The 22878-nt window shown below is 48.7% G+C and overlaps 1 protein-coding gene and 1 long non-coding RNA gene across 2 annotated transcripts in view; one reads left to right on the forward strand and one right to left on the reverse strand.

Moving 5' to 3' along the window:
- Mfsd4a (major facilitator superfamily domain containing 4A) overlaps positions 1–9805 on the reverse strand; it is a 28566-nt gene extending 18761 nt beyond the window's left edge. The window contains exon 1 of the mRNA XM_070041679.1: positions 9537–9805. Coding sequence (XP_069897780.1) covers positions 9537–9766 — 230 coding nt within the window. The 5' untranslated portion in view covers positions 9767–9805. The remainder of the gene's footprint in view (positions 1–9536) is intronic.
- On the forward strand, positions 9621–19689 carry LOC138841128 (uncharacterized). The gene is made up of 3 exons (XR_011376326.1): positions 9621–9707; positions 11200–11336; positions 15154–19689. It is a non-coding gene; the product is annotated as an uncharacterized lncRNA (long non-coding RNA).
- The last annotated feature ends 3189 nt before the right edge of the window (positions 19690–22878 follow it).

A 22878-nucleotide genomic window follows, 5' to 3' on the forward strand; every position in this document is an offset into this window, starting at 1 on the left:
TTGCTAGATTATCTGATGGAGGCGGCAGAGACAGAGTTGATGGATAATGTGGTCAGGCCATGGTAGCTCAAGTCTGTAAATCCCAGTGACTCAGGAGGCTGAGATCTTAGGATTGCTGTTAAAGCCAGCCAGGGCAGAAAAGTCTATGAGACTCTTATCTCCAATTAACCAGCAAAATAGCTGGACTGGAAGTGTGGATCAGGTGGTAAAGCAACAGCCTTCAGCAAAAAAGTTGAAAGGTGAAAGGGTTGAGAGGGAGTAGAAGGCCCTGAGTTCAAGCCCTGTTACCAGCACACGGAAGTACACACACACACACACACACACACACATGCACGTGCACACACAGAGATACTGGAATAATAATTTTTTTGGGGTGGGTCATAGGGCTTGAATTCTGGGCTTGGGCGCTATCCCTGCGCTCTTCAGCCCAAGGCAAGTGCTCTACTGCTTGCGCCACAGCACCACTTCCAGTTTTCTGGTGGTTAATACTTCCAGTTTTCTGGTGGTTTATTGGAGATAAGAGTCTCACGGACTTTTCTTCCTGGGCTGGCTTTGAACCATGATCCTCAGATCTCAGCCTCCTGAGTAGCTAGGATTACAGGTGTGAGCCTCTGGCGCCCGGCTGGAATAATTATATTATTAATAAACAAAGAAGGTTGGAGTGATCTGTAAGAGGCTCAGGAGAAGGGAACTGAGAAGCCTGCTGTACCCATGATCCCTTTCACCCTGTCATTCCAGAAAAAATGCCCATGAGGCTTTTTTTTTGTTTTTTGTTTTTGCCCTTGGCCCAGTGATAAAGCAGGCATGGATCCTTCCTGTACCTCCCTCCAGGCTCTGAGCTGAGATTGGAGCCAGCTGCTTGCAGCTGGTAGAGAGGAATGAGCCCACACATGGCCTGGGATCTAAGGATCCAAATTGGGACATTTGTTCCACAGGAAGTCTTGGTTTTGGATCCCACCCTCCCTAGTTGCTTTAGCAGGGCTGTGTGCCTGGGTAGTTTCCCAAACTGGCCTGTACAAATGTCTTCAGAATAATACATGGATACCAAGAAAAAAGTCCTGCACACATCCTAGAGCCAGATTGAGCTATATTCATTGCCTATTGTAAATGGTTTGGTCAATGGCCCCATCCAGGAATGGCAGTAATTGAAAATGATGGAATAATGTCAAAAGACTTCATAACAAGGATGTAATGGGACAAGTAATCAGAAGATGGGCTTCTAGGCCCATCTCTAGAGACTCTTCTGAGCCAGTTTCCCCTATAGCAACATGGGGCCAGCATGCTTTCCTTCCCTGGGCTGCTCACCCCTAAAGCTGGCTCTGGGCCAGGGGTAATGCACCCAGGAGAAAGAGGGCAGGGATCAGTGTCTGCTCCTCTTCCTCCCAGACCCATCTCTAGCCTGGCTGCCACCCCCTCTGCAGTGACATTAGGAAGCTAGTCCCAGTGTCCTGGCTAAGGTGACTGCAAGGACTTTAGAGTCCTGCTCATTTTAGGGATCAGGAAACCGATGCCTAGCATGAAGACAGTGACACAGAACTGAGTTGAAGTTGGGCGCTGGTGGCTCACGCCTGTCATCCTCCCTACTCAGAAGGCTGAGATCTGAGCATCGTGGTTCTAAGCCAGCCTAAGCAGGAAAGTCTGTGAGACTCTTTTTTTTTTTGGGGGGGGGGTCCGGTCGTGGGGCCTGAACTCTGGGCCTGGGCGCTGTACCTCAGCTCTTCAGCTCAAGGCTAGTGCTCTACCACTTGAGCCACAGCGCCACTTCTGGCTTTTTTTTTCTTTTTTTGCTTATGTGGTACTGAGGAATTGAACCCAGGGCCTCATACATGCAAGGCAAGCGCTCTACCACTGAGCCACCTTCCCAGCCCTTGTGAGACTCTTATATCCAACTAATTACCACTCAAAGTGGTAGAGCACTAGCCTTGAGTAAAAGAGCATAGGGACAGTGCCCAGGCCCTGAGTTCAAGCCTCATAACTGACAAAAGAAGAAGAAGGAGGAGGAGGAGGAGGAGGAGGAAGAGGAGGAGGAGGAGGAGGAGGAAGAGGAGGAGGAGGAGGAGGAGGAGGAGGAGGAGGAGGAGGAGGAGGAGGAGGAGGAGGAGGAGGAGGAGGAGGAGGAGGAGGAAAGAAAAAGAAAGAAAGAATGAATGAATGGAGTTGAGTTGAGACCCGAGTCTTGACTCCCAATATAGGCAAAGGCCAAGAAAGTACACCATTGTCTCCCCCCCACCCACACACACACATACACACACTGTTTATGTGGGCCAATTACAAGAGAAGTCTCCTTCCCCCAGGCCTAGGAAACCTATGTCAAGATGCCTGAGAAACGGCAAGTTACTTATTAATGTCTCTACGTAGAGGGGCAAATGGGGGAGGGGAAGGGCAAGAACGGGGTCCTCCCTCTCGCAGCCTGGCTGTGCCTGTTGGAGTTCCCCGCTGGGCAACTCTGTGCCCTTGAATTCACTGCTGACCCTGGTTCACCTTGGCGATCTGCCTTACCCAAGTGGTCATGTGTCCAAGTCACACCTCGACCTGGCCCTGCCTTGGGCCCCTGTCCTGCTTCCAAGTGTGGTGAAAAGGGCAGGTGGTGGGAAGGCCATCCTGCTCTGCAGCCCTTCATTGGGAAGAAGGCCACTGAAGCCCAGCCCCATACTACCAGGAGTGGCTGCGGGTCTGGTGGCTAGGACATCCTCATGGTCCAGCTCAGGAGCTTCTTGGTCACAGGGGGGAGTCTTAGGACCCCTTGTCCCCCACCTCCTTTGAGGACCAAGACAGACAGCAGAAGGGAGATGGTGAGGGCTGCCTCTCTCCAACTCTAAGGGGCATGCATAGCTCTTGAGTGAATGGCATGGGGTTCTGGACACAGGGCAGGGGAGGTGGTAGGTGGTCCTATCTGAAGCCATTTACAAACCTCTCAGCTCGTCCAGAGGCTTGAGCTAAATCATGGGGATCCAGGGGAGGGGCAAACCAGCCCCTCTTTGGGGGAAGTCCCAGTCTAAAGCAGGATCACCCTGAATCTTGAACTGGGGGAAGTGTATACACCTTAGACTTTAACCTGCCCGCTGTCTGCATAAAACATCTCCCATTCTCCCCAGGTCTGGCTCTTTCCTGTCACTCAGCCATCAGCTCTAATGTCACCTCCCCAGAAAGACCGTCCCTGAGCATCTAGGTAAAGAAGTTCCGGTCTCAACCCTGGCATTCTCCATTCCTGCTCTATTTCATTTCCTTCTCCTGATCACCCTAATATTCCTCTCTAGAACATGAGCTCTAGGACAACAGGGGTCTTGACATTATCTGTCCTAAAACAAAGTCTGGCTTAAGAGACATTTGTTGAATGCGCAAATTAATTCATTGATTGGAAAAGTTTTTAAATTGAAAAGAATAACAACAACAACACACTATAGCCAGGTGTTGTAATCCTAGGGACCCAGAAGACTGAGAGCTGAGGATTGCCGCAGTTCAAAGCCAGCCTGGGCAGGAAAGTTTGTGAGACTCTCAAAGTGCTGGAGTGTTAGTCTTGAAGGAAAAGAGCTCAGGGGCAGCACCTAGGGCCTGAGTTTAAGCCCCATGACCAACAAAAAACAAACAAAAAAGCTCCACTGTATATCCTAGCTCGTTGGAGACTGAGACCAGGAGGGTGGAAATTATAGAGCAGCCAGGGCAGAACAGTTCATGAGATTCCATCTCAACAGAAGAAGCCGGGTGTGGTGGTGAGTGTCTGTCACCTCACCTGGACAGGAAGCAAACCAATAAGAGGATTATGTGGTCCAGGTGCATTCCTGGGCAGGAATGAAGCCTCAAAAATAACCAGTGTAAAACAGGATTGGAGGCGTGGCTCACTGATAGAGCACTTGATTAGCAAGAGCAAGGTTCTGAGTTCAAACTCCCATACCATCAAAAACAAAGCAAACAAACAACAAAAAAAACACCCCAATTGATTTGTGTAGCATAAAATTCATAAATATTTGTGTAGCATAAAAGAAAAAAAGAGAAAAAAATCACCTAGTTAAATGTATGGTTCAATGACTTTGTCTAGCATATGCTTCTTTTTTTTTTTTTTTAATTGGTCATGGGGCCTGAACTCTGGGCCTGGGTGCTGTCCCTCAGCTCTTCAGCTCAAGGCTAGCATTCTACCACTTTTTTTTTTTTTTTTTTTTTTTTGTCGGTCGTGGGGCTTGAACTCTGGGCCTGGGCGCTGTCCCTCAGCTCTTCAGCTCAAGGGGAGCACTCTACCACTTGAGCTACAGCGCCACTTCCGGTTTTCTGGTGGTTTATTGGAGATAGTAGTATCACGGTCTTTCCTGCCCGGGCTGGCTTTGAACCGCCATCCTCAGATCTCAGCCTCCTGAGTAGCTAGGATTACAGGCGTGAGCCACCAGCGCCCGGCGCATTCTACCACTTGAGCCACAGCATCACTTCTGGCTTTTTCTGCTTATGTGGTGTTGAGGAATCGAACCCAGGGCCTCATGCATGCAAGACAAGCACTCTACCACTGAGCCCCCTTCCCAGCCCCCATATTCTTCTTCTCCTCCTCCTCCTTCTTCTTCCTCCTCAGAAAGAAACCCTGTATCTGTTCATAGTTATTCCTCTAGCCCCTCCACAGTCTCCTCCAGCCTTAAACAACCACTAGTCCACTTTCTGTGACTACAGATACCCCTAGGCTGGCTATGTCATGTAAATGGAACTCTATCTATGTAGTTTTTTTGGGAATGATCTGTTCTCTTAGCACAATGCCTAGATGATACAATATGTTATTATATACATAAACCATTTCCCACTCTTTTGATTACAAATATTGAGGTTGTTTCCATTTGCAGGATGGGGTGGGGTGGGAGGGTACTAAGGCTTGAACTCAGGGTCTTTTGCTTTCTCTTAGCTTTTCCCCTCAAAGCTAGCTCTATCACTTGAGCCATAGCTCCACTTCCAGCTTGTTGCTAATTAATTAGACATAAGAGTCTCATGGACTTTCCTGCTTGCGCTGACAATAAACTGTGATCCTCAGATCTCAGCCTTCTGAGTAGCTAGAAATATCAGCGAGACTGTTTTCACTTTTTGATTACTGCTAGTAACAGTGCTATGAATGTTTATGTACACATTTTTGTGTGGGCAAATTTTTTTTTTAGGGAAACATTTTATACTTTATATACAAAATCTCAGTACGAAATCATGTAAAAATGGGCAAATGTTTTTTTAACTTCTCTTGGAAATCACTTAAAAGTAGATTTTCTGGTTCTCATGGTAACTTCATGTTGAGACTTTGTGTGTGTGTGTGTGTGTGTGTGTGTGTGTGTGTGTGTGTGTGTGTGTGTGTGTGTGTCATGTAAAAATGGGCAAATTTTTTTTTAACTTCTCTTGGAAATCACTTAAAAGTAGATTTTCTGGTTCTCATGGTAACTTCATGTTGAGACTTTGTGTGTGTGTGTGTGTGTGTGTGTGTGTGTGTGTGTGTGTGTGTTGGTCCTGGAGTTTGAACTTAAGGCCTAGATGGTGTCCTTGAGCTTCTTTTGCTCAAGGCTAACACCCTACCACTTGGACCACAGTACCACTTCTGGCTTTTTCTGAGTAGTTTGTTGGAGATAAGAGTGTAATCAACTTTCCTGCCCAGCCCGGTTTTAAACTGCCGTCCTCAGATCTCAGTCTCCTGAGTAGCTAGGATTTACAGGCATAAGCCACCACTGCCTAGCTGAGTTTTAAAGCAAGAGCCATAACTGGTTCTGGATGCCCAGGAAGGGGTGGCATGGGTCTGTGGCCTGCTGCAGGGTGAGCAGGCTCCTGATGGCACAGGCAGAGGATTTCTAGGAGGAAGGCCAATCAGAGCCAAGCTCAAGGAGAAGAAATAGCTTGTGTTCGCTGGGCATTATGGGGCTTTGAGGGGTAAGGGAGTGTAACCTGTGAGGCAGGTCTGAGACTACCTTGATGAATAGGCTAGGAACACTGGGTTTGCTACAAGGCACTGCCCTTAGTTGGGGCTAGTAAGATGGGACTTGAAGATTAGAAAGAATTTAAGAAAAAGAAAAGAAAGGGAAGTCCAATATGGCAAGGATATGGCCAATGTGTACAGAGAGGAGGCCAAAGGGAGGCTGGGGAAACTCTGCTGCCCCCTCTCTACCCTGATGCCTCGGAGATGCTGCCCAAGGTGGTTAGACAGGTCCCAAGAGACCAGGAAGTACAACAAAAAACCCTCTAACCTTTTATCTAAATACCCCTTCCCTATTCCCGCCCCACAGAGCATACTACCTAGTCACCCTGCCAACCAGGTGGATTTTGCTTCTCTTTGCTGAAAGATTTCCTAGTCTTTAGGTCTCGCTCGTATTCTTCTGTCTGACTGGTACACTGCCCCTTCCCCTTCCCTTGACCATACAAGTGGTGGCCATGGTCAAGTCTTGGTCTCTGCTAGAAGCCTCAGAGTCAGTGAGAGAGATGGAGAGGAGGAGAAGGGGGAGGGGGAGGAGAAGGGAGGAGGAGGAGGAGGAGGGAGAGAGAGGGGAAGAAAAGAAGAGAATGAGGGGAGATGGTGGAGGGGGGGGAGGCTGGTGTATCTCTGAGCAGGGAGAGGGTTCAAGTTCCGCCCTGGGTCCAGCTCTCCATTTGCTGTCCCTCCAATGCCTGCCCACCCGATGGAGGCGTCTAGAAGCCCCATCATCTGGACTAAGTAGTAGGCAGGCCCTAGAGAAAGAGGTGCGGCTCTCCCATGTGTCATTCCTCACTCACTCTCCCCCACACCCTCGCAACAGCTGGCCCTCGAAGAGATTTGTTAAAGCAATCCCCCCACTTCCCAGTGCCAGCCTGACACACTGGCTGGTAATCACTTAAGCTGAAAAGCACTTCCTTGCAGGACCTTAGGATTTCAACAGAGGCACAGCCTGGAGCTTTAGAGCAGGTGTCAGGGCTGAGGCACTGTCCCCAGTGTGTGTGTGTGGCGGGGGAGGGGGAAATGGCCTGAAGTGCCAGGAGTTTGCTCAGGGTGAGACTATTGCCTCGGCTCACGATCACCCCTGCCATTCTCCATTTCCACTGGCAGTCTGCTTTGCTCTTTACAGAAGGAAAGAGTTATTGCTGATGACATTTTATTGGGGGGTGGGGGGTGGAAGGACTAAGGTTCAGAATTTAAACCTGAACCACCTGCCTTCCCATGAGGCTTTTGTTTATTTGTGCCAGTCCGTGGGGTTGAACTCAAAGCCTGCATGCTGTCTTTTAGCTGTTTTGCTCATGGATGCTGCTCTACCATTTGAGCCACAGCTCCACTTGAAGTCTCATGGACTTTCCTGCCTTGGCTAGCTTTGAACTGTTATCCTCAGACTTATGCTGATTACAGGCTTAGCTAGGATTACAGGCAGGAGTTTTTGTTGTTCTTGTTTCTATTTTGTATTTTGAGACTGGGTCTTCCTATGTAGCCCAGATTGGCCTGAAACTCATAATCCTCCTGTTGTCTCCCAATGCTGAGATGTTAGGCAGGTACAATCACACCCAGCTGTACTTCCTAGCCTCTGTGTTTCAGCTTTATGGGTAAACTGGAGACAAGAGTATTAGTCTGCAAGACTGTGGTAAAGATGAACTAGGTTGATACAAATCCAGTACTAAGCAGAGTGCCCAAGATGAACTCCTTTCTACAACTAATATATGCTAATACAAACAAAATAGAATAAACAGTGCTCAGGACACAGCAATGCACAGGGAAGTTTGTTCATACTGTTACTATTGCCTTTGTCTTTACTGTGAGTCACTTTCCTTGTTCAGGACCCTCTCTGCTCCCTGATCAGAGTTCCAGTGGGGGAACAAAGGCACAAAGGTAGTCAGGAAGAGATGGCCCAGCTGGTGTGTACCCTGCTCATTTCAGACCAACAAACCTGCAAACCTGTCACTTACAATTATCCTTATTCTCCTGCCTGCTCTTACATTACACATGTTCCTAAAAAGTAGGTAAGACATTGTAAGTCACAATACCAAAGTACAAGGCAATAAACACCTCAGAAAATGGGGGGAGATGTGATACAATGGCAGAGCCTTGCATTGAGGCCCTGGGTTCCATTCCCAGCACAGCAAACACAAGCACTAAATCAATAACAACAAACAACAACAACCACCCACTGGCATTTAGAGATACTCTGCTTCATTTCTGATTAAATGTCTAGGCAGAATGAGCTTGAGCCTTTTCTGAAGATGTTCTGAATCTCCTGTACACCTGATCCTACACCAAACTCACAAAAACACTGCCAGGTACCTGGAGACTTCCTTTGCAAGGCCTTGTGCATGGTAAGCAAATGCTAGACCATGCAGCTGCTGCATATAAGCAAGTCTCAAACTGCTTCTGAAGAGAATTCTTCCATTTTTAAGAGGGCTTTGGTAGAAATGGGGTGGTGGTGGTGACTATTCCCTAACAGTTTAAGTTTGGTAATCTGGGGTCTACCTGCACAGGACACCACCTCCTGCACACCTCCAGGAGGAAGTGGACCCCAGGGTCAGTTAGCCCTTTGGCCTGGACCGGCCCTTCTGGAGGTCTTTGGGATATCCCAACTCTGCTGAGCTTGAGCTGAGCTGAGCCTCCTCAGCCCACCTGCTGGCTTGAGTCCCTGCAGCCAGGGAAAAGAACTCAGCCAGAGCCAGGATTTAGGGTCATGACCCAGTAGCCTCTGGAGGGTAATTCATCCATGCTAGCCTGGCCTTCACAGGACAGCGAAGGCTGATCCTTTTCCAGAAGGACCCTGGGAGGTGGTCCTGCCAATTAGCCAGGAAAATGATGCTCTGCAGGGTATCCAAAAGGGCAGCAAGTGGGGGCCATACCAGAAGGAGTCCAGAGCTCTCTGCCCAGGCAGAAGAGCAGCAAGGGAAGGCACTGAGGAAGGAAGGTCCCATACCAAGCTGTGGTGAGAGGCTATGCACCTCCCGGGCTGGCTCAGAGGCCCAAGGCTCTGCCTCCGGGGGCTGGTGCAGGAACGGTGATCTGGCTCCTTCCGGAGCCACCAGCTCCATGGCCACCTGAGCAAAGGGACAACCTGTGCCAATTGATGTGGAGTTAACTTTGCGCGGAGCCACTCATGGGCGCCTGGTCAAACCACTCGCCAGCCTGGGCACCTGGCACTGCCTCTGAGCTGGCAATGTCTTTCCACCTCATTGCCAATTTCCGCCCCTGGTGGCTGGGGCTACCACCAACCTCAAAGGAACTGCACAAGAGGGGGTCCCCCCTCCCCACCGACGCAGAGCTCCCCACTCCTCTACCCACAGGCTGGGGGATGGGGGGGTAGGGAGCCTGGACTGGTTAGGCACTCTGGGGGTGGGGATTTGAATGAAGACAAATAAAGGATCCAGGAGTCACCTTCAGTCCCTGGAGAGAGTTTTCCGGGGAGACCTGGGGTGGGGGCGGAGGCGCCCTGGGGCTAAGGCGGGGCACAGCTGGCCAAGCTGGAAAGCCGCCCCCCCTCCCCCGGGAGGCAGGGGGAGAGCCGGCAGCCCCTCAACGGGCCCGGGGATGGGGGTGGGGGCAGCGACGGGGAGGCGTGGGGAGGGTCCGCAGGGGGCGTGCAAGCGGGCACACTCACGTCCTCTTGAAGACGCCCCCGAGAGCGCTGCCCAGCAGGAGGCAGAGCTGTTGCGAGAAGAAGACCCAGGAGATCTGGGGCAGCGAGCTGTGCGTCTGGCAGCGCAGGTCCAGCAGCGTGGGCCCCAGGAAGGCGATGCACAGGCCGAAGCTGAAGAAGACGCTCCAGTAGGTGAGTGTGGGCTGCAGGTGGCGGCGGAGCAGCCCCGACACGCGACCGTCGCAGCCCATGTCTCGGCCGGCGGGCTCGCGGCTGCTGGCTCCGAGCGAGCCCGGTGCCCGAGTGGCGCGCCGCCCGCGGGAGGGCCGGGCCGGGCCGGGAGGAGCCAAGGGCGGGCGGGGCGGGGCGGGGCCGCCGGGCCGAGTGCCCCACCCTCGGGTGCGATCGGGGTGCAGCGGCCCGGGGAGGGGGCGGTGTGGGGGCGCCGCGTCCCCCGATCCCCGCGCGCGCGCGGGCGCACGCGCTCGTCCTCCCCCCAAGCCGGAGGGAACCGCGCTTCCCCCGCGCACCGCCGGGCCCGCAGCCTCTCCGCACACCGCCGGGGGGACCCGGGGACCCGGGCGCCCATTGTAGAGCCGGGCAAACAGAGCCTCCGAGGCGAGGCGAGGCGTGCGCCCCGTTCTATGCGCGCTTTGCCCGGAGCCCTCTGCGCACACCGGGGCTCTGGGGGAGGAGGGGACAGGGAAACGTGGACCTCACCCCTACAGTCCTGGGGCTTCACAGATGGGCTGCGTGAGCCTGACAGTGACCCCCCCCCGCCCTAGAATAAAACAAAGCAAAACCACCCCCACACCCTAGGGCATGGCTTTCATTGGAACCTCAAAAGGATTAAGTACTTGAGAAGGAAAACCCTGGAACTTGGCTCCTGCTCCAGGATCCGTTCTCTGGAAAGGGCCTGGGTGCCTCCGCACCAGCCTCCTGTCACCTGTGATCCTGGCACAAGTGCAAGGTGGGGTGGGGTGTTGTTCTGTTCAGACTCCATCTCTTCTTCTTCCCTGTGGGGAAATCGTCCTTTAGGGAGAGCGGTGGGTAGATCTCTTTCCCCTGGAAAAGCCATGGGGGGGTCCACGGGGCTGGTAAGACTCTAGGCTGAGAGTGTTCTTTTGATACCCTGCTGCTGATCATGCTGGGCTTTCCCCCACGGCGCCAGCCGTGGTTTCTATGTGGTCCTGTGTGTGCAGGACACGGTTCCTGCTTTGGTCCCCTCTATACCTTGCAAGGTCACCTCTCTCTGCTCGCTTGTAGAAGTGGAGAAGGCCAGCTGAACTCCAGTGGCTCAGGCCTGTAATCCTAGCTACTGGGGAGGCTGAGATCTGAGGATCTCTGTTGAAAGCCAGTTGGAGCAGAGAAGTCAGTGAAGTAACCTGCCAAAGAAAAGCAGGAAGTGGAGGGATGGCTCAAGTGGTAGAGCACCACCAGCCTTGAGCAGAAAAAGCAAAGCAAGAGCAGGAGGCAATGAGTTTAAGCCCCACTAGTCACCACACACACACACACACACACACACACACACACACACACAGAGTGAGGGTGCCATATATTGCCCACTTGCTCACCAAGGAGAGCAGAGCTAAAAGATAAGGAGGTCTTTGGGTGAATGTCCCCCATATGGCTTGGCATGAGGTGGGAGCAGCCAACTTTTCCTTCAGGAAATTTCCTTTCACAGTGCCATCTGGTATCAGCTCCATCATATTCCGGTCTGTGAGCACCAGAGGAGGGTTCCAGGCGTCCTGTGATGAAGTAGCCCTGGTGGGTGATGACAAGTACGCTCAATGTTGATGGTGGTGGACCTGCACAGCACTGGTAAGAAAGAACGAAGTCATTTAGGGGGGAAAAAAAGGACAAATCCTGATCACAAGGGCTTGGGACACTCTACCACTTGAGCCATGACTCCAGTTTTTTGTTAGTTCATTGGAGATAAGTCTCACAGATTCGTCTTCCGGGGTTGGCTTTGAACCTTGGTCCTTAGGTCTCAGCCACTTCAGTAAGTAGGATTAGAGGAATGACCACCAGCGTCTGGCTCCACAGGAAATAACTTGATCCCTTCCTTGTACATGCTGGAAAACATTTGCCAGCCCTGTTCTTGACTAATCCCTCCACTGATGGGGCTCGTTTGTGATTTTCTGAGGACCTGATCTCACGTTGAGTCAGCTGTGGTCATGGTAGGGCCTTATAGCATATGGAAATGCTCCTCCAGTAACTGCTCCCAAGGCCTTACACAGAACAAATTTGTTCTGCATGTTAGCTCTTCGCACACGATGACCTTGACCCAGTGATTCTGCCTCTCCCTCAGGAACACCTGAAATAATGGGATTTCCCTAGACCATGCTTGCCAGCTACATTGCCCTACCAGCTCAGCTCCTCTGCCACAATGGCAGCGACCTGTGGGCAGCCCGCAGTGCCTGGGCTAGAAGTGATTTTTATAACTTGATCAGGATGATCATTAGGATGGTCATTACTGCTGGGAGAACAAAACCCCAAAACAGTACTTTTTTTTTTTAATTGGTCATAAGGCCTGAACTCGGCCAGGGCACCGTCCCTCAGCTCTTCAGCTCAAAGCTACCATTCTACCACTTGAGCCACAGTGCCACTTCGGCTTTTTCTGCTTATGTGGTGCTGAGGAATTGAACCCAGAGCCTCATGCATGCAAGGTAAGCACTCTACCCCTGAGCCACCTTCCCAGCCCCACCAAAACAGTACTTTTTTATGATGAGATTTGTAAGCTAAAGTACATTAAAGGTCCTTAAACAGTACAGAATCAAGATCCATGTAGCTCGCCCTTCCCTCCTTCTTTCCTTCCTTCCTTGCTGCCTCCCTTCCTTCTTTACTCTCTGCCTCCCTTCCTTCTTTATTCTCCTCCTCCCTTCCTCCTCCCTCTCTTTTGCTGTGTCCCTAACTCAGAGTGTTGCACATGCTAAGAGTGTGCTCTACCACTGTACCAAACCCCCAAGCTTTCCCTATACTCTCTCCAGCACAGTGAGAGGACTAACAGCACTAAAGCCAGACTGTAAAAGAGAACCTAGTTACTTTCCACTGGAACTTCATTATGTAGCTCAGGAAGAAAGACACCAATATAACACACCTGGACAGACTTCTATACAACATAGTCTGTGTCCCTTTGGCTCATGCAGACAACCAAGAGACCATCTTTATGACCATTCATTCCCCTCTGCCCTCAGATAGAAATCACAATCTCATGCAAAACAAAACAAAACAAAACAAAGCTCTAATCCCCCCCCCCCATCACATACACCCTTGGCTTTCACTGGAATCTCAAGTGGGTAATCATTTACATACCCTCAAAATTGTCTAAAATTGTCTTCTTTGCCCATTCTCCCACTTCCCCATAGAAAAAGGATGTATGTATCTGAGTAATGTTAAGCAGATGGGTAATCTGAGTTTTAATTTTTTTTTCAGTACTGGGTGTTGCTCTCAGGGCCTTGTGCTGACTGGGTGGGTGCTCTACAGCTTGAACCGCACCTCCAGCCCTGCTTTTTTGCTGGTGATTTTGGAGATGCAGTTTTTCCAACTTTTCTGCCCAGCCTGGCTTTGAATTGTGGACCTTCTTGATCTCTGTCTCCTGAGTAACTAAGCTTACATGGATGAGCCTGGAGGAAGGTCTTACTTATTATTTTCTTCCCCTCTGCATCTCCCCCCCCCACCCCCGCTTCTGTTTTCAAGCATCACACATTGCTTATCTCCTTTTGACCAATTTGAACTCCAACTGTAGAGGTATAACTTGATTTAGTGTTGGCCAATTCCAACCTGATAAAAATGAATGTTCCAAAGAAAGTCATTGTGCAGGACTTTTAAAAGAAGGAGAGGCAGAGGACCAAGGGAGCTGTGCCAGTTAAATGAAAAGAGAGGTGTGTAGTGTACAGATAGATATTCCTAGGCCACTGCTGATTGATTGCTGGACTGTCTCAAAGTATAAAGTTCATTCTCATTTGTGAAACAGTTGCAGCTGCACTCTCCAATAAAAAATGCTAATAGCGTCTCCGTCCTTGGCCCAGGTCAAAGGTTCTCATTCCCATGTCATTTTCATGCCCAGTTAAAGAATCCCTAATGTAATGGATCCTGACTCCTTGACTTTCTACAACTGCATTCTAAAATGCAAGCCCAAAGTTACTGTGTGTGTGTGTGTGTGTGTGTGTGTGTGTGTGTGTGTGCGCGCGTGCGTGCGCGTGACAATGCCAAGCTCAAAATCAGGAACACTGTTCCTTAGCTTTTTCAGGCTGGCTCTCCCCTACTTCAGTCATTCTCCCCTACTTCCCGAGACTCATTGGAGATAAGAGTCTCAGAAGACTTTTCTGTCCACTCTGGCTTTGAACCAAGATCCTCTGATGTTAGCCTTCTGAGAAGCTAGGATTAGTGGTGTGAGCCAGGTGCCTGGCTTCAGGTTTTGTTTTGTTTTGTTTTGTCAGTTGTGGGGTTTGAACTCTGGGCCTGAGTGCTGTCCCTCAGCTCTTCAGCTCAAAGCTAATGCTCTACCACTTGAGCCACAGCACCACTTCTGGTTTTCATGGTTAATTGGAGATAAGAGATTCTCAGACTTTCCTGACTAGGCTGGCTTTGAACCTCGATCCTCAGATCTCAGCCTCCTGAGTAGCTAGGATGACAGGTGTGAGCCACTGACACCAGGCACTTTATCCATCTTTTTATCATAATTATCTTTGGGATTTCATACTCCTCTAGAAACCCTCCCCAGGTAGGGGAACGCCCTAGTTCCAGCAAGGCCTTGATCTGCTCACTCCCCTCTATATGGGCAGCCATTACAGTCCAGGAACTGCTTCTTGTCCAGCCACCCAGCCTCCCTGGGAACCTCAGCCAGTTACACCTGCAGCTCTCAGGCCCAGGTGATACTTATCTATAATCTTAACTCGCTACCCCTGGCGGCTGACAGCCAGTGTAGGATACAGAACTAGGGAACTGGTTATTTGCACAACAACTTTACAATTACTTTTAGTTTTACATTTTCATGTCTTATCTTCCAATTAAAACAAGTTCCCCAAGGGCAGAGGCTGTCCTATTTTTCCTTCCAGTTGGTATTTACATGTCTATTCTTGGGGCTAGGGATGTCGCTTAAAGGTAAATCTGCTTGCCAGATAAGTGCCAGGCCTTGGGTTCATCCCCAGCAACTCTTCCTTTACCCCATCCCCCTAATTTTGATTGGGCACCTCGAGGCCATTTCTAAATCAGAAAGACAAAATCTTGGATGAAGAGCTGGTGTGTATGTGGTGGCGGCGGGGCGGGGGGGGGGGGGGGGAACGGGGGTTGCTTGCCTGGAATATACTTGAGTCCCTGGGTTCATCTCCAACTCCGCAAAAGAAAAGAAACAAAATTTTGGATGATTCCTTAACTACTCTCTGATTTCCTGATCAGTGGGAAGGATAATGGTCCCAGTCTCTTACAAGCTCTGGGGAGCAATCTGAGACCCTCAGGTGTGGAAAGCCTGAACTGTAAGGAAGTCTTCTGTAGGTGGGAGGGGTTTTCTAGCTTGAAGATCATTGCGATGAGTTCTGGAGCCAGCTCCAGAAGCTTCCTTTGAGGGGCCTGGGTTCCCTCCTCCGGCTCCCGTGGTATCCCAGGGCTCACTCACTACGTACTTCTGCTCTTTCAGAATGAAAATATGAGATGTATTCAGCTGGAGACTCAGATTCTGGAGGCCTCGGTAAATCCTGAGCAGACACCTGGACATTTACAAGCAGTCCAAGCACATCTTGGAGCACCTACAAGTAATGTACATCACAGAAATACACAAGAGAAGGAAACCAAGGAAACGTAGTGCCAAGCAGAAGAGCTAGCCATCCTTCTCACTCACCCTGGCTCATTCCTACCAGCCTGGACCCTTTGATCTTGATACTGTTTGGATTCAAACCAAAAACCTGCTGGACCCCAGCAGCTCATACCTATAATCCTAACTACTCCGGAGGCTGAAATCTAAAGGATAGTGGTTCGAAATCAGTCTAGGAAGAAATGTTCATGAGATGCCTTCTCCAAAGAAGTAGCAAAAAGCAGGGCTGGAGGCATGGTTCAAATAGTAGTAACAAACCACACAAGCATGAGGCTCGTTCAAATGTTGGATTTAAAAGAGAGAGAAAGAGAAAGAGAGAGAACTGAAAACATTAAATATAAGAACTATGGATAGCTGGGCCCTGGGGACTCATGCCTGTAATCCTAGCAATTCAGGAGGATGAGGTCTGAGGTCTGAAGATCAAGGTTCAAAGCCAGCCTGGGCAGGAAAGTCTGTGAGACTCTTATCTCTAATTAACCAGTAAAAAAGATAGAAGTGGACCTGTAGCTCAAGTGGTAGAGCACCCAGGTGGCACTGTCAAGCTCCAATCCTGTTGCATGTGTATGCATGCATGCATGTGCATGTACACACACACACACATACACACACTACATACAAGAAGAAAAGATCTGATCAGCACCAGCCTCGAAGGCACTGGGACTTGGGCCTGGCAGGATCCTCTGAGTAACCACAGGCCAGCCCTTCTTCCCTGGGGCTCTATGGTCTTTGCTTCCCAGACTCTCCGGAGGCCAGGCAGAATGAAGAGAGGAAAGTCTCCAGTTCAAGGTCATTGAGCACATCCTGTAGTCTTCTCTGGGGCATGAGGCCACCCTTCCCCTGCCTTTTGTCTTCTCAGCTGCCACATCACTGCCCTGCTGGCCAGAGTGTAGAGAGAGGATTAACGGCTCTATCAAGCAGCATGGGGCGGGGGCAGTGGCAGAAAACCTGGTGCCAAGGACTGCAGTTGGTTAGCCTGGCCACACATGGACGCAAACAGCAAAGGTGGACGTGTGCACAGGAGCCTCCCTGACCAAATATCCGGATGATCGCGTGTTCAACCTGCCCTGGAAAGTGCCAGGGAGGAGGGGAGGGGCAGGCGGGGGAGAGGTGTCCCAGAGCCAGTTTACAGTGAGGCCAGTGCCCGCGAGCAACCCAGAGGCAGGTTGCATAGTATCTGTCCTTTAGTTGGTACTTAATATGTGCTAGTGCTTCAAAGTACCAATTGAAGCTAGCCTTCTGGAATGACCTACTGCAACCTCCCACTCCTAAGTGGAGTTCTACTTCCAGCTGCCCTTCAGGGAGCCACTCAGCCTCAGCCTGAGCATGCCCAGGCTCGGAGGTGGAGGGATGTAGGACATGCAGCGAGACTTCTCAACAAGAGCCTTTTCTGTGCTTCTCTCTAAAATGAGAGCTTCCTGCCCATGAGAACATGTCAACTGTATGCAAATGGGAGCTGCTCCTTATTATATTAGCCACAGCCTGGTTTTGTATCATGGGACACAAGCTAGCAGAGTCTGTCCATGGGCCAGCAGCAGCAGCCTTCTATCCGAGTCTAGGTCTAGCCACAGCCCTACTGAGCTCAGACACGAGGAGTGGGGCTCAGCAAGGTTTGGGTTTCATTAGCTATGCAGGGGATTCAGAGGCAGCTTTAGGACTCCAAAGAAAATGAGGATTTCTCAGTCTACAGAGAGCCAGATTGTCTGGGCTGTTTGCTCCCGAAATTCTACTTTCTCCAACCAGTCTTCACTTATCATGTGATTCCCTGGCCCTTATCTCTCCTCATGCCAGAGAGTGACCCTTTTAAGAAGGGGGGATGGGCTGGGAAGGTGGCTTAGTGGTAGAGCGCTTGCCTTGCATGCCTGAGGCCCTGGGTTCGATTCTCCAGCACCACATAAGCAAAAAGAAAAAAGACGGAAGTGGCACTGTGGCTCAAATGGTAGAGCACTAGCCTTGAGCTGAAGAGCTGAGGGACAGCACCCAAGCCCAGAGTTCAGGCCCCATGACCGGACCCCCCCCCAAAAAAAAGAAGGGGGGTTTCCAGCACCAAACTCAGGACTTCCTGGAGTCTAAGCAGCTCATAGAACAATGGCTCACTATTTCCTTTTTTATTTTTCTTGAACATTCTATTTATTGAGTTCTTACTGTGTGCCACATCCATGACGTACAATAACTTCTTATTTATCCTTTTTTAATAAGGGTAAACTTACATTTTTGTGAGGCAAATTGGTGAATTTTGATATATGCCTACAGCCAGGTGCTCATCACTCAGATCAAGAGAGAAAATTTTGGAGCTAGAACCCTAGCTACTCAGGAGACTGAGATCTGAGGATCATAGTTCAAAGCTAGTTCAGGCAGAAAAATCCCCAAGATGCTTATCCTTAATTAACCAGCAAAAATCTGGAAGTGTAGGCATGACTCAAGTGGTAGAGTCTTAAGCAAAAACAAAAAACAAAAAAACTAAGCAAGAAGCCCTAAGTTCAAGCCCAGTACTGGCACACGCACACACGCATGTGCACACACACATACACATACACACACACACAGAGGAAAACATTATATTTCTAGCATATACTGCGAAACAGCAGAATACTTGCTCAACATATTCATGAGACAGTAGTTCCTCCTTTTTCACTGCTAAGTAGTATTCTAGAAAAAGGACACATCGTTGTTTACTTATGCCATCTACCATTGGAGGACATTTGGATTGTCTGAAGCTGAGAGCTACAATAAGTAAAGTTGCCCTGAAGAGTCACGTACTTGCCTTTTGATGGACAGTGATTCTCTTTCTTTGGAGTATATGGCCCCAAATGGAAAAGCTATGTTATAATCATAGACTTGCTGCCAAACAGATTTCTAGAGGGGCTAGCAACAGCATACCAAGCAAGAGTTCATTTTTTTCTTCTCTTTCTCTTTCCTTCTTTCCTGTCTCCCTCTGTCCCTTCTTGCTTTCTTTTACATTCCTTCCTTCATTCCTTCCTTTCTTCCTAGATATCAGGCAGCCCTTGAACTTGAGATCCTTCTGCCTCTTCTTCCTGAGTGCTGAGATTAAGGGCATCTGCTTTCTTTTACAATTAGGTGGTCTACCCTTTGAAACTTACTAAGGAACTTTTGCTATATTCTGGCTATTAGTCCTCTAACAGATACTTGTAACCATTTCATCCTTACCCAGAAGACAAATTTTGTTTCAACTTTACAGTGTTTCTTAGAGGTAGGCATTATTACTCCTATGTTAAAGATAAGGAAACAGAGGCTCAGAGAGACAGCTTCTTGTCTAATGTAGCTAGTAGGCAGTAAGGCTGCATCTTACTGAGCACCAGTAGCTCCCACCTATAATTCTAGCTTCTCAGGAGGCTGAGAGCTCAGAATCATGGTTGAAAGCCTTGAGCCAGAAAGTTCAGAGCTAGCACCCAGGCCCTGAGTTCAATCCCTAGTTCAAGCTCTGTCCCTGAGCTCTTTAGCTCAAGGCTAGCATTCTACCACTTGAGTCACAGAGCCACTTCCAATTTTCTGGTGGTTCATTGGAGATAAGAGTCTCAGAGACTTTCCTGGCCAGGCTGGCTTTGAACCACAATCCTCAGATCTCAGCCTCCTGAGTACCTAGGATTACAGGCATGAGCCACTGGTGTCCAGTATAAATAAAAATTTTTAAAAATAAAAATATTCTTTTTTAAAACTGCATCTTCAGCCTGGACCTCCTGGCTCTGATTTCTGGGTCTTTCCCCTGAGCCCCTCCCTGCCTCTCACCTCTTACCCTCCGCTGTCCCTTCCCATGTCTATGTGTGCATAGCTTGCAGCTGTTCACATTTCCTGCAAAAATCATCATGGAGCCCAGCCTTCCTAATCTTGTCTATGCACCCTTGATTTTCCTAACCTAAGCACAGAACTTGGTATGCGTGAGAAAACAGAAAGGACCCACGCTAGAGTGAGATGGCCAAGTCCCGCTGTGCCCTCCCAGGGCCACGGCCTGGCTTTGGAAACACTGTACCACGGCTTGGCTTTGGAAACACTGTAACATACTGACGGAGAACCGAGCTCAGATCATGCTCACAAGGCTCAGTGGGGCCCTGTGGACTCTTCCCTTCCCTCCCCTGCTCTGGGGTCAAGGCTGGCTCCCTACAACTTGAACCACACTCCACTTCCAGCATTTTGGTGCTTCATTGGAAATAAGCTTCACCGGGGGCTGGGAAGGTGGCTCAGTGGTAGAGCGCTTGCCTTGCATGCATGAGGCCCTGGGTTCGATTCCTCAACACCACATAAGCAGAAAAAGCCAGTAGTGGAGCTGTGGCTCAAGTGGTGAGCGCTAGCCTTGAGCTGAAGAGCTGAGGGACAGCACCCAGGCCCAGAGTTCAGGCCCCATGACCGACAAAAAAAAAAAAAAAAAAAAAAAAGAAATAAGCTTCACCGAATCTCTACTTTCACTTTATTGTTATTATAAAGGTGATATACATAGGGGTTACATTTACATAAGTCAGGTAAAGAGTACATTCCTTTTTGGACGACCTCACTCTTTCTCTTGCTCTCTCCCAGTCTTTCCCTTCCATCCCCATCCACAAGACACTTCCAGCTTTTTGGTGGTTAATTGGAAATAAGAGTCTGGGCAAGAAACTGGTGGCTCATGCCTGTAATCCTAACTACTCAAGAGGCTGAGATCTGAGATCATGGTTCAAAGCTAGCCACTCAGAAAACTGGAAATGGCGCTGTGGCTCAAGTGGTAGAGTGCTTCCCTTGAGCTGAAGAGCTGAGGGACAGCGCCCAGGCCCAGAGTTCAAACCCCATGACCAACAACAACAACAACAAAGAGTCTCTTAGCCTTTCCCAGGCTGGCTTCAAACCATGATCTTCAGATCCCAGCCTCCTGAGAAGCTAGGATTATAGACATGAGCCACCAGCATCCAGTGCCCAGCTACTTTTCTGGCCTTTTTTTTTGGTTGTGGGGCTTGAACTCAGGGCCTGGGTGCTGTCCCTGAGCTCTTTTTTTCTTTCTTTTTTCTTTTTACTCAAGGCTGGTGCTCTACCACTTTGAGTTACAGGATCACTTCCAGTTTTCTGATGGTTAATTGGAGATGTGTCATGGATTTTCCTGCCTGGGCTGGCTTCAAACCATGATCCTCAGATCTCAGCCTCCTGAGCAGCTAGGATTATAAGAATGAGTCACTGGTACTTGACTTCCCTGGTGTCTTTTTAAAAGATCTATTATTATTATCTAGTAGTAGTAGTAGTGGTGGTAGTGGTGGTGGTGGTGGTAGTATATAGTTGTACAAAAAAGTTACAATTCCATAAAGCAGGTTATGAGTACAATGTTTCTTTTCTTTTTCTTTTTCCTTTTTCTTTTTTGTTGGTCTTGGGGTCTGTCCCTAAGCTTTTTCCCTCAAGGTGAGTGCTGTACCACTTTGAGTCACAGCGCCACTTCCAGTTTCCTGGTGGTTTATTGGAGATAAGAGTCTCACAGACTTTCCTGCCCAGGCTGGCTTCGAACCACCAACCTTAAACCTCAGCCTCCTAAATAGCTAAAATTACAGGCCTAAGTTACCAGCACCCAGCTACAATGTTTCTTAATCAACGTCACCCTTCTGTTGTTCTCCCCATTTCCCCCCTCCCATCCCTACCCCCACAAGTTACATAGTTCAGGTTTTACATAATGTACATTGGCTATAATGACTGTATTTGCTCTCCCTTCCCCTCTCCTTCACCACTATTTAAAAAGCAGATCCTTTAGGAGTTGGTGCCATAGTTGGAGCCCTTTCCCCTTCTCAGAACCAACCTATCTCTCTCTGCTTTGTTTTATCACTAGTTATGACACTCTGCTAGGCAGGCTAACAGCTGTTTCCTGGTCTAATGTAAAGGGCAGTCAAAGTTACTTTCAGGGCTTTATGAGGAACCCTTTGGCTCTGTTATGGGGTCCCTTCAGGTGTACCTCCCAGAATTGCAAGCATGCAGCTACTGCTGGACCTAGAGAGTCTGTACACCCCAGGGAGCATGCAAATACTGCAGCACTGAGGCTCCTCCCTCATTCAGTGTCCTCACGGAATTACACCCGGGCTTGTGTATAATCTGTGCGGCTAGGATGAAGCCACGTGACTCTTGTTCCTGGAGTTAAGGGGATCGTTTTGTGTGCATATGCCAGTCCTGGGACTTAAACTCAAGGCCTGGGTGCTGGGATTGAGCATTTTTGAGCCATAGTTCCTCTTACAGCTCTTAGCTGGTTAACTGGAGATAAGAGTCCCAGGGACGTTCCTGTTCATGTTGTACATGTTGTAGCATGTATCAGTGCCCCCCTCACTCTTTTTATCTATTTATTTATTTGATATACAGGGTCTCACTATGTCGTTCTGGCTGTCCTCTAAGGCTAGAACCTGCTGTCTCAGCCTCCAGGACTCATTCCTTTTTATAGTTGAATAATATTCCAATGTGTGGATGTACCACATTTGTTGGAACATTCACAGGCATTGGATTTCTGTTCTTCTGCTATTGTGAACGCTGCTGCTGTGAATACTTGTGCCCCAGTTTTTATGTGACTATATTTCAGTTCTCTTTGGCAAGGTATTTAGGGGTGGCTTTTGGTGTCACATAGTAATACTTAGTTTAGCTTTTTTGAGACCTTTTCCTCATTAAATTTTTTTTATCTTGTTGTATTGTACTTATCTGTATAAGCCACTGCAAACCCTTCTTTTTGGAATGAGGCAGAGCATAAATAAAAATAAATCACAAAGCACTCCCCAGCCATCTGTTTAATAATCTGTGCTAGAATTTTGCCAGAATTCTATATTGAGCCATTTGGTCTATAGTTTCCAGAAATACCTTCTGTCTCCTTGTAAAAATCAGAACATTTGTTGAGTCCCAATGTCCCCACAATGCATCTGGGCTGGTTTTCAGTCCTACCTGCAAGCCTTCCATGACTCCTGTCTAACTCATTTGAATCTGGCCCCCAGACTCAAGAGTACAGTCCCAAGAGTGTCACCACCCACCTTCTCAGCTGTCATGTGATGTGCCTACTTTATATATATATACATATATATACATGTATATATCTATATACATATGTATATGTATATATATATATATATATATATATATATATATATATATATATATCTCACAGCATTCATGTACATGGTTAAAAATAAACTGGAACAAGGGAGCCCACAGGGATGAGTTCTCTCCACTTCCTAGACTTGCTTCTGGAGGCAACGGCTGCTCACTCTTTTAGCTTTTTATTCTTGGAGCAACTTTCAAATCTCTAAATAATATGCTTATGCAAACATTGCTTCATGTTTTTTTTAAAGTTGTGAACATCCTGTATTGATTTATTGCTATGAAAAAAAATGAGAGTTTAGTTCTCCTGCATCATTTAAAAAGATCTAGCCCTACCCTTTTCCCAATATGGCCACCTAGCTGTTTTTGTTTAGTTCCTCAAAGTATAAACAAATCTGTTGATTACCTTTGTTGCTATGAGTAGCATATTTACATCTTTAGTTAATTCCAGTAGTGACTGATAGTCATTTCAGCTCATTGTTTTGTAGGGCAAGAATATCATCACTACCTTACTGGATC

Source organism: Dipodomys merriami, unplaced genomic scaffold, assembly GCF_024711535.1.
Source record: "Dipodomys merriami isolate MVZ:Mamm:240054 unplaced genomic scaffold, mDipMer1.0.p SCAF_31, whole genome shotgun sequence".
NCBI lineage: Eukaryota > Metazoa > Chordata > Mammalia > Rodentia > Heteromyidae > Dipodomys > Dipodomys merriami.